At 45.0% G+C, this 10,836-nt stretch overlaps 1 protein-coding gene across 1 annotated transcript; it reads right to left on the bottom strand.

The window, feature by feature from the left end:
• Window positions 1-530: 530 nt before the first annotated feature.
• On the bottom strand, window positions 531-5,018 carry LYZL6 (lysozyme like 6). The gene is made up of 4 exons (XM_045986665.1): window positions 4,865-5,018; window positions 3,778-3,936; window positions 2,280-2,358; window positions 531-600 (listed from the first exon to the last, which is right to left on the bottom strand). Exons 1-4 carry the CDS (start codon window positions 5,001-5,003, stop codon window positions 531-533), a joined length of 447 nt encoding a protein of 148 aa, XP_045842621.1. The 5' UTR covers window positions 5,004-5,018.
• Window positions 5,019-10,836: the final 5,818 nt, after the last annotated feature.

A 10,836-nucleotide genomic window follows, 5' to 3' on the forward strand; every position in this document is an offset into this window, starting at 1 on the left:
AGGAATACCTGGAATCCTGATACTTTTTCAAACCAAAAATTGTAGATATTACCCATTTTATTATCCATTGTATTCATTGTATATATCCACTCACTCATTGTACCCATTATTTGTGTACATCTCTGGGTAGATTATGAACACCTCAGCACCAATAGTTATGGTTTATTTTCCTTCTTCTAGTACCTTCCACTCTCCTACTAGATTAGGTACTCAAATATATCTGGAATTAAAATTGAATAAATTAACACATTCTTTGCATAAGGAACGCTTTAATAATTCCCAAAACATAACAATTTCTTCATTGTGGTCCTCTGGATTTGCAAATGACAGTCAGGAACAAGATGCCTGGGCCCAGATGGGTACAAGGAGGAAGCCCGAGAAAACGATTTATTCCTGGGGCTCTGGTCATTTTTATTTGTAAATGGGAATGAAAGAAAATAACGTGAGGTGGAGACAAGAGGAAGAAGTGAAGAATTCCCGAGTGAGAAGAGGAGCTCTGGAATGACTCCATAGTAGCCTTGCCCCCTGTCTCATCCCAAGAAACATCCTGTCATCCAGTAGGACAGTGGACGGCCTCTACAGTGCAACCTCCAGGCTACCCTGTGGAGAGAAAAAGATTGATTCTTGCTTACTACTTAGTAAGCTCCCTCTCCACATGCACGGCCCAACTCTTAGTAAGTCTCTCAGGCAGAGCAGTGCTCAGAACCCCCTTCATCCCTAGCTTTCTGGTATGTCCCACTGTGGCCCCTCTGATTCTTCCTTTAAATTTCCCTTGTCCCTGGTGTTTGTCCTCTTCTTCCATTCAGTATGCTTCCACATTTTCCAATCCTTATCTCCCTCTGAAGTGGGAAAGCATCATTTTATGGGGCTGAAAGTTACTAAATAACTAAAAAGATAAATAATCAGTCAATCAATCAATCAGTCTCAGGCACAACCATTGACTCTCCCTCCAGAAAGGGTCAGCCCTAATAGTCATCAGTGTCCTTTCTGCATGGTATTTCTAGAGTAGGCAAGGCACGTGACTCCCTCCATCCTCACAGAGGCCCGGAGAGGCAGCCATTTTTATCCTGTACATATCCAGTTTGAAGCTCAGATGAGTGAAGTAACCATCCCAATGTCCACCACTGGTAAGCTGACAGCTTTGGGGGTATCTGCTCAGGTGAGGACCTATACACCTTTTACAGAAAATGTTGCTGCCACAGGCACTTGGGTGGCTCAATTGGTTCAGCGTCTGCTTTTGGCTCAGGTCATTATCTTGGGGTCCTGGGATCAAGTCCCACACAGAGTCCCACATTGGACACCTTGCTTGGTGGGCAGTCTGCTTCTCCCTCCCTCCCTCCCCACTGCTTGTGCATTTGTGCTCTCTTTCTCTCTCTCTCTCTCAAATAAATAAATAAGATCTTTTTTAAAAAAAAATGTTGCTGCCAATTAGGGAGAGGGGCCCTGTGGCAACTATGATGGTATGACTTAATTGCTCCCAGGCCTCCAGCTGATTGAACTAAGCAGAGGCATTGGTCCAAGCTGAACCAATCAGATTCTTTATCCTGGGCCCTTGGACTGGGACTGAGCTCATGCTGTCTCTGTGGCTGCTTAGGAAATTAGCCCATCAACTTGGGGCAGCCGTGGTCTGTCTTGTGGAAGGTGAAGCAGAGAATGCGCCTCTACAAAGAAAGAAGGGAAGTAAATGCACCAGGAAGTAGAAACTTGCAGGAAAAGCTCGATGACAGTTTCCAGCTCTGCTTTCACTTTCTTCCTGAGGTCCTCTCCACAGGCCGCAGCTGTGTAAGCTCAGTGACACAACTTGTCGCCTCAAGATACCACTCTCTCAGTTAATTCAAGTTGCGTTGTTACTGCATCCAAAAGAGGGTTTTGTTTGTTTGTTTTACTTAGAAGATTTATTTATTTTTGAGAGAGAGAAAGGACAAGTGGGGAGAGGGGCAGAAGGAGAGGGAGATAGAATCCCAAGCAGATTCCCCACTGAGTGGGTAGCCTGTCACAGGGCTCGATCCCATGACCCTGAGATCATGATCTGAGCTGAAATCAAGAGTCAGACGCTTAACCAACTGAGCCACCCAGGCGCCTCCCAAAAGAGTTTTAATATAACATCTGAGAAAGACCCAGATTCCAGGTCTCATAAGTCAGAGTCGCAAGCCCTGCTGCTCTTCTACATCTTTCTAGACTATGAAGGGGTCTAGTCCTTGCCTACTATGCTTTTCTCTGTCACCACATCCTTCCTGGGGGCTCTGCCCATTAACTTAGTCCCACAGTGTCCTCCTCACCAGTTCTTCATCCCCCCTGCTCCAGACACAATCTTTTTCGCACAGCTGATGGTTGAGAGAAGATTGGGGCTCAGTAGGTCTGAAAGAGAGAGAGAGATTACCCATGAGAAAACAGAGGACAGTCCCAAAGACTGAGGCAGACACGGGCTGTCCTTGTGCTGGCATGGGGCACCCAGGAGCAGAGTATTTCCAGATTAGGCATGGCATCCCTCCCAGAGGCCCATTCAGACATCCCTACAATAGCGGTCGGAATGTCAGAGGTGGGTGCAGGAGGGGCAGGATGACTGTTTACCACCGTACCTTCCAACCAAGGTAGATGATGATTCACCCACGTTTGTGGGTTTCTGGGGAAAGGAAATGTCAAAACAGGCAGCACAGAGACCAAGGTAAATTTGCCTGATGAGGGAGGCTCTTCAGGTGGAGAGTCCAGGAATCTTAGACTGTGAAGGAGGGAGAGAAGGTCCAAGTCATGGACCTATGGCTCCTCCTGGAGTGGCTCTGACAAGGGGACTTGGCCTTTAATCAGACCATTAGCCAAAGTTAGTACTTGATGGTTAGAGCAGAGCCTTCAGGGCCACTAACCTGGCATTCAGCACTGGTTCTATGAGCCTCAGTTGGCTCATCTGTAAGGTGGGCGTCAAGATAATTTCCACTGAAACAGCATGGAGGTTCCTCAAAAAGTTGAAAATAGAGCTCCCCTATGACCCAGCAATCGCACTACTGGGTATTTACCCTAAAGATACAAATGTAGTGATCCGAAGGGGCACGTGCACCCAAATATTTATAGCAGCAATGTCCACAATAGCCAAACTATGGAAAGTACCTAGATGTCCATCAACAGATGAATGGATAAAGAAGATGTGGTTTATATACAATGGAATACTATGCAGCCATCAAAAGAAATGAAATCTTGCCATTTGCGACGATGTGGATGGAACTAGAGGGTATTATGTTGAGTGAAATAAGTCAATCAGAGAAAGAAAATTATCATATGATCTCCCTGATATGAGGAAGTTGAGAGGCAACGTGGGAAAGGAATAAATGAAACAAGATGGGAGCAGGAGGGAGACAAACCATAAGAGACTCAATCTCACAAAACAAACGGAGCGTTGCTGGGGGGAGGTGGGTAGGGAGAGGGTGGTTGGGTTATGGACATTGGGGAAGGTATGTGCTATGGTGAGTGCTGTGAAGTGCATAAACCTGGCGATTCACAGACCTGTACTCCTGCGGCTAATAATACATTGTATGTTAATAAAAAATAAAAAATTTTTAAAAAGATAATTTCCACTGCATGAAAATCTGGGTGAAATGGGCTCTGCAGTTAAAGTACAGAGCATATAACACACCCGCGAGAAATATTGGCCATGCAGAGCTTCTCTGGATCCTGCACACGGAGGAATCCCTAACGGGGTGAGCACTACAGCCACTAGTGAGATCCTCTGCTCAGCAAAGTCATTCCTGGACTCTTCGGACTGTCCCTCTGGGGCCCTGGCCAGACCTTGACAGTCCTCGTGGCAAATGTTTTCCGAATGACTCCGGTAATCGTTGCACCAGTAATGGCTGTTGATCTGGAAGATTCCATAGTCGAAGCTGCCATCTGCGTTTTCATTTACCTTTGATATGTTGAAGTTGCTTTCCACAAAAGCCAGACACAGCCCTTTGAACAGGGAGAAGAGGGTTTTTAGAGGACGCCGAGCTGAGGCAGGAGGGAGATGGAGGAGAGAGGGAGATTAGGAAGCAGAAGAAAGGAGCAAGGCCTAAGAGGCAGGATGCGGCAAGTGGGCTAGAAATACGCATTAGCTTCTCCTCTCACCCTTCGTCCCACCCACCCACCCTTCAGTACAACCACTCATCATCTATCTGTCCACCTTCCTGCACTTAATGATCACCTACTGTGTGCCAGGAACTGGACAAAGCCCAGTGACGGACATTTAGCTGGGTCAAATGTAAATGCCACCTTCAAGGGTCCTATAGAATGAGAATGAAACCACAAAACAAGATAAAAGGAGAAAGACAGCATAAGACCGGTGTGCACAAATTCTGGGCAAAAGGGAGTTATCCCCACCATGGAGTAGGACGAAGTCTTTGCACTGCCAGTTCCCTCTGCCTGGAATGCGCTTCCCCAGACATCTGGGTGACCAGTGCCACTCAATGTCATCTCCTTGACTTCCCCTTCTAAGACAGCATTACCTATCACTGCCCCTGCTTTATTCTTCTGCAAAACATTTATCACCTCAGAAGTACTTCATATATATATATATGTAATATATATTATATATATTTATATTTATATTTATATTTATATTTATATTTATGTGTTTGTTTCTTGCTTGCCTCACCCCCTAAAATGTGAACACCGTGAGGGAAGGGGCTTTGTTGATGTCTCTATCCCCAGCACCCAACATAGTTCCTGGTACATAACAAGTGCTCAGTTAATAATTATGGAACGAATACGGAATGTTGGGAAGGGCTCCTCAGGGATGGTACTTGGCTTTGAAAGATGAATGACAGAGAGAAAGGTGGCCACCTAGGGTGTGACCAGGAGAGGAGGAGAAATGGGTAGGGGAAGTCGGGGGGGCACTCACAGTCATTCAGGGAGTAGCCCTCAAACCCATCCAAGTCCTCCTTGTGCAGCACTCTGGCCAAGTCACAGCGATTGATGAGGCTGGCCTGACTGATGGCAATGAGGCAGCTGACCAAGGACATGAGTAGTGCCCCTGTCATCTTCGGAGGGGAGAAGGTGCAGTCGAGGGCCCACTGTTCTGAGGATCTCACCGACGTGCCACTGGTCTTCTCTGAGCCCCTGAGGAATCTGTAGAGAGCAGCCATATGTCCTCGCTCACACACGGCTCCCCACCTGGCTATTTCTCTTTCCTCTCCTTTATTATTGTATACTTGTTTACTATAGAAACCTTTAAATATTTACAAAATAAGAGAGAATATTATCATGAATCTTCATATACCCATTGCCTGGTGTCAACATCGAAAAACCAAGGCTGATCGCCTTTCATCTATAGACCTTCACCCCTTTTAGCTATTCTCACTCGTAATGGAAACCCAGCTATGGACAGTATTTGGGTATGGAGTGGGGAGTGAGGGTGGCAAAGGAGACTGATTGTGTGTGTGTGGATTCCAGTACGTGTTTGCAGAGGAAGGTCTAGGACAGTGGGCGCTGAACTCCTGCCAGACCCACACCCCCACATACATGACACATGACTTTGCCCAAGGGCATACCCTGCCTTGTGCAATTCCTAGAAAGCTGTTTATGGGTTCTCCACTTTCATTTCCACTCAAAGGTGCATATCATAAAGCAAATAAAAGTGACCTCGCTGCGGAAATAACCTTCACCTTCACACTGTGCTGGGGGAGGAGTGAGGAGCAAGGGCTCTGGATTTGCATTGCGTACTTTCAAACACAGGGCTGCTGTGTGACCATGAACAATTTACTTGGACCTCTCTGGGCCTCATTTGCAAAATGAAGATATGTTAATACCTACTCACTAGACTTGTCATGATGATTAAAGGAAATATGGGTCTTGGTTTGGCATTTCCCCCAAACAGGAAGCAGGACTTTTGGGAAAAGAGTTGCTTCCTAGCCTGGAGTAGGAAAGGGTATGAGGTAAGTCCAGATTCTCTAGCGCTAGAAAGTAAGGAAGTGCTCAAAATATGGATTGGAGCATGTCAAATGGACATGAGAGTCAGCTCCAAGGGGCACCCACTGGCCAAATCTGGAATCTTATTTTTGGTAACAGCTTTATTGAGATAAAATTCATGATATATAATTCACTATGCCATACCATCACTTCACTTCAAGTGTACAATCCAGTAGTTCTCTAGTGTGTTTGCAGGGCTGTATAACTATCACCACAGTCAGTTTTAAAGCATTTCATCAACCCTAGAAGAAATCCCATACCTGTTAGCAGTAGCCTCTGGCTACCTCAAATCTACTTTCTATCTCTCTAGATTAGCCTCTTCTGGACATTGCACATAAGTAGAGTCATACACTATATGGCCTTTGTATCTGGCTTCTTTCACTTAACAATGTTTTCAAGATTTACTCACGATGCAGCAGGTATCAGGATCTCATTATGGTTGAATAATATTCCATTGTATGGATAGACCACAATCTATTTCTATACTTGTCATTTTATAAACATTTGGGTTGTTTCTGGGTTGCAGCTATTATGAACAATGGTGCTATGAACATTGACGTACAAGTTTTTGTGTGGACAAACGTTTTCTTTTTTTTAAGATTTTATTTATTTGACAGAGAGAAGGATCGCAAGTAGGCAGAGAGGCAGGCAGAGAGAGAGAGGAAGCAGTCTCCTTGCTGAGCAGAGAGGCAGATGCAGGGCTCAATCCCAGGACCCTGAGACCGCAACCCATGCCAAAGACAGAGGCTTAACCCACTGAGCCACCCAGGTGCCCCTGGACAAATGTTTTCATTTCTTTAGGCATATACTAAGGAGCGGAATTGCTGAGTCATATAAGTAACTTAAAGTTTAGACTTTGGAGGAACTGGGGAGCCTGGGTGGGTCAGTCAGTTGAGCATCCGACTCTTGATTTTGGCTCAGGTCATGATCTCAGGGTCGTGGGATGGAGCCCAGGGTTGGGCTCGGGGCTCAGTCAGGAGTCTCCTTGAGATTCTCTCTCTCCCTCCCCCACCCCAATAAATAAATAAATCTTAAACTTTGGAGGAATGGCCAGAAATTTTGGCTGTGCCCTCAGCAGTGTCAGTGTAGGAAGGTTCAAATTTTTCCACATTCTCACCAAAGCTAACCTAATTGGTGCGAAGTGGTATCACATGCCGGTTTTGATTTGCATTTCCCTGGTGGCTAATGATCTTTTCATGCACTCATTGGCTATTTGTCGATCTTTGGGGAAATGTTTAGTATTCAGACACTTTGCCCATTTTTTTAGTTATTTGCCTCTTTATTATTGAGTTGTAAAAGTTCGTTACCAGATACATGATTTGCAAATATTTTTTCACATTCTGTGGGCTCCCTTTCACTTTCTTGATGGGGTTCTTTGAAACAAAAGAACTACATTTTAGCAAAGACTGATTTATCTGTCTTTTTTTTTTCTTTTGTTTCTTGTGCTTTTGGTGTCATATATCCAGAGCTAATGCACAATGGTTTCTATGGTAGTCTGGGACAATTTGAACATCAAAATAAATGACAGTGACAGATTATAATCTATTGAATGAGATAGGAACCCATGAGTCCTTAATAGTAATCAATAGACACATAATGGGGATGGGTGAGAGCTGACAAGGAAAAGGTGAGTGATAAATGGAGAGGCAGTCATGAAGTTGGAAAATCATCATTCTGCAACCATCAAAGATTGGTCTGAGCAGGAATCATCAACACATGTGAAATCTGACATGGTGGGAAGCTTGATGAAGAAATGATATATGCAAGCTCTTAGAGGGTCTTCCCCCAGGTCCTCTATTAGTTGTATGGGAAAAACAGCAACTATGCAGCAAAGAAACCAGACAGTTTTGGGAACTTGAAATCAAAATTAATAGCACTGATGAGAGACAGAGAAAGATAATGTGCCTCCAGAAGTGATGCCCTAAGAATGACATATAGGGCTTAGGTAGTATTCTGGCCAGGGATGCATAACTTGTATTTAATCCCAAGGAAACACTGGACAAAGCCAAACTGATGGAAAATCTATAAAATAACTGACCTCTAGTCTTCAAAACTGTCAATGCAATGAAAGCAAAGAATGGGGCTATTTCTGTCACTAAGTGTGTGTGTGTGTGTGTGTGTGTGTGTGTGTCTTTCCCCTTAAGCTAAGTGTATGTTCTCAGGGGTGAAGCCCTGGGTTCCCTCCATCCATGCGCTTCAGAGTCAGGCAACTTCTGCGTGGACAACATGGTGACTCTGATGGCCTTGTCACCTCACAGGTGTCTTCTGAGACCCCTCCGTACTAGCCTGAGCTTGTGAACACGCTTTTGCTAGAGTTGCCAGATTTGGCAAATAAAATGATAGGATGTCCAATTACATTAGAATTTCAGACAAACCACAAAGAATTGTTTGGTGTAAGTATGTCTCATGCAACCCTTCTCTACCCTGACTCTGAAGGTTCCTTCAGAGACAGGAGTCACTGAGCCTTGGGAAGCAGGGAGCCCTATCTCTGCCCATGAAGCCCCCTCTTGGGGTTTCTGTGGGGGAAGAAAGTACTTCTGGCAGGTGCATTCCCACCTCCCCTCCCAAAGCTTACCTCTCTTCTAGCCTTCTCCGACCCCAGGTCCCAGACAGGCCAGGGCTTTCCTCCGGACTCAGTAGCACAGAGTCTCTTCCACATGAGCTATACCCTAATCCGGCCCAGTTCACAGGTCCCCATGTTCTAAAGAAGGTGAGAGTGCTGGGCCAGCCTGCCTTCTGGAACCCCTGTTCTGTGATGTCATCATTTTCCTGGAAATACGCTGGTCTTAACCAGGCAAACTGAGGCCCATTCAAGCTTCCAGCAGAAAGTACACATGGGTCTGGAAAGACCAGTGATAACTGTGATGAAGATCCCTGGTGGGGCAAGGCAGAGAATTCTGAGGTTTTCTGAGTGTCCACCTCCCTTCCCTTCCATGAATAGTATTGCCATTGTGGGGAGCTCCTTCCGATGGAGCAGTGGAGACTGCCAATCACAGGGCCCCATCTTCCGGGGGACAGGGTGTGCCTAGGGCCCCACCATTATATTTTGAATTGAAACTGAGTGGAGCAGCTCAGCTTCCCACAGGAAGCCTTCAGGTGTGCGTCCAGAAGCTGTCAGTGTGGAATCATGTGGATACGGCCCATCTGGGAGGATAAACCTCCCCCAAGAGGGAGCAGGGACCAGACAGGATTCCAATCCTAGAGTCCACCCTTTCTGAGACCTAAACACACTCCTGCCTATCCTGCAATCCTGTGATTCGTTAAACGTCCCTTCCTGCAGAAATGAGTTTGGCTTGGGTTTCCGTCCCTTGCAGCCAAGAGAGACCTGCCTGGTAGAGAGCGTAGGGTTAACCCTCTGGGAAGTGGTGACCAGACAACCTGTCACCTCCCCGTGTAGGGGGCCCATCTTAGTGTCATTAGTTACCGGCGAAGTCTGAGAGATACTCCCACCAACTGTAGCAGAAAGGAGGCAAAGGAAATTTCTGTGACTCTCTACACCTTGAAACAGGATGGCAGGGGCTGAGCGAAAGAAGGTAGGAAGAGGGGCGCCTGGGTGGCTCAGTGGGTTAAGCCTCTGCCTTTGGATCGGGTCATGATCTCAGGGTCCTGGGATCGAGTCCCCATTGGGCTCTCTGCTTGGCCAGGAGCCTGCTTCCTCCTCTCTCTCTGCCTGCCTCTCTGCCTACTTGTGATCTCTGTCTGTCAAATAAATAAATAAAATATTAAAAAAAAGAAGAAGAAGGTAGGAAGAGCTTCTAGGTGGACAGAGATGTCCTGTACTTCCGCTTCCACACTTCCAGAGGGCTGAGGGACACTGGGGCTTGGGCTAACAGTGTTGCAAGGAGCGACGCCTGAGTGGCTCAGTGGGTTAAACGTCTACCTGGTTAAGCATCTCCCTTTGGCTCCGGCTCAGGTTATGGTCCTGGCGTCCTGGGATCCAGCTCAGCATGGGGCTCCCTGCTCAGCGGGGACCCTGCTTCTCTCTCTCCCTCTGCTCCACCATCACTCCATGCACATGCTGTCTCTCTCAGATAAAAACAAAAAACAATGTTCAAAGGAGTAATAAACATATACCTAATTCATCAATGATGATGACTAGTCTGTGAAATTTATTTTTCTTCTTTTCCTTTCAGCAAAATCACTAATTACGTTACGATTACCAAGATTTTAAAATATATTTAAGGACTAAAAACACAATTATATTCAAAGAACAAAATGTAAACTATTTTTATCAAAAATAGAAATTTGCGTAAAAATGTTTTACTAGTTTTTTCCAGTGTTTTCCTCCAAAGTTAGGTTTTTTAACATACTGGAAAATTAAAAAAGCAATAATAGTAATTTAAAGGCAAAGCAAGCATGAGAATTAATAAATATCAAATTTTTGTATCGCATATACACAAATTCAAATATATGATTTTACTCTTTAAAAGCGGAATTAAATTGTATTAAAGAACTTAATTTTTACAATTTAACTTAAATTGTTTTTAAATTATACATTGCATTTAAATTTTTATTTAAAAATAGTAAGTTTTGCTCTATGGTCAAATAATCTTCGACAAAACAGGAAAAAATATTCAATGGAAAAAAGACAGTCTCTTCAATAAATGGTGCTGGGAAAACTGGACAGCGATATGTAGAAGAATGAAACTCGACCATTCTCTTACACCGTACACAAAGATAAACTCAAAATGGATAAAAGACCTCAACGTGAGACAGGAATCTATCAGAATCCTAGAGGAGAACATAGGCAGTAACCTCTTCGATATCAGCCACAGCAACTTCTTTCAAGATATGTCTCCAAAGGCCAAGGAAACAAAAGCAAAAATGAACTTTTGGGACTTCATCAAGATCAAAAGCTTCTGCACAGCAAAGGAAACAGTCAACAAAACAAAGAGGCAACCCACG

Source organism: Meles meles, chromosome 18, assembly GCF_922984935.1.
Source record: "Meles meles chromosome 18, mMelMel3.1 paternal haplotype, whole genome shotgun sequence".
Classification (NCBI taxonomy): Eukaryota; Metazoa; Chordata; class Mammalia; order Carnivora; family Mustelidae; genus Meles; species Meles meles.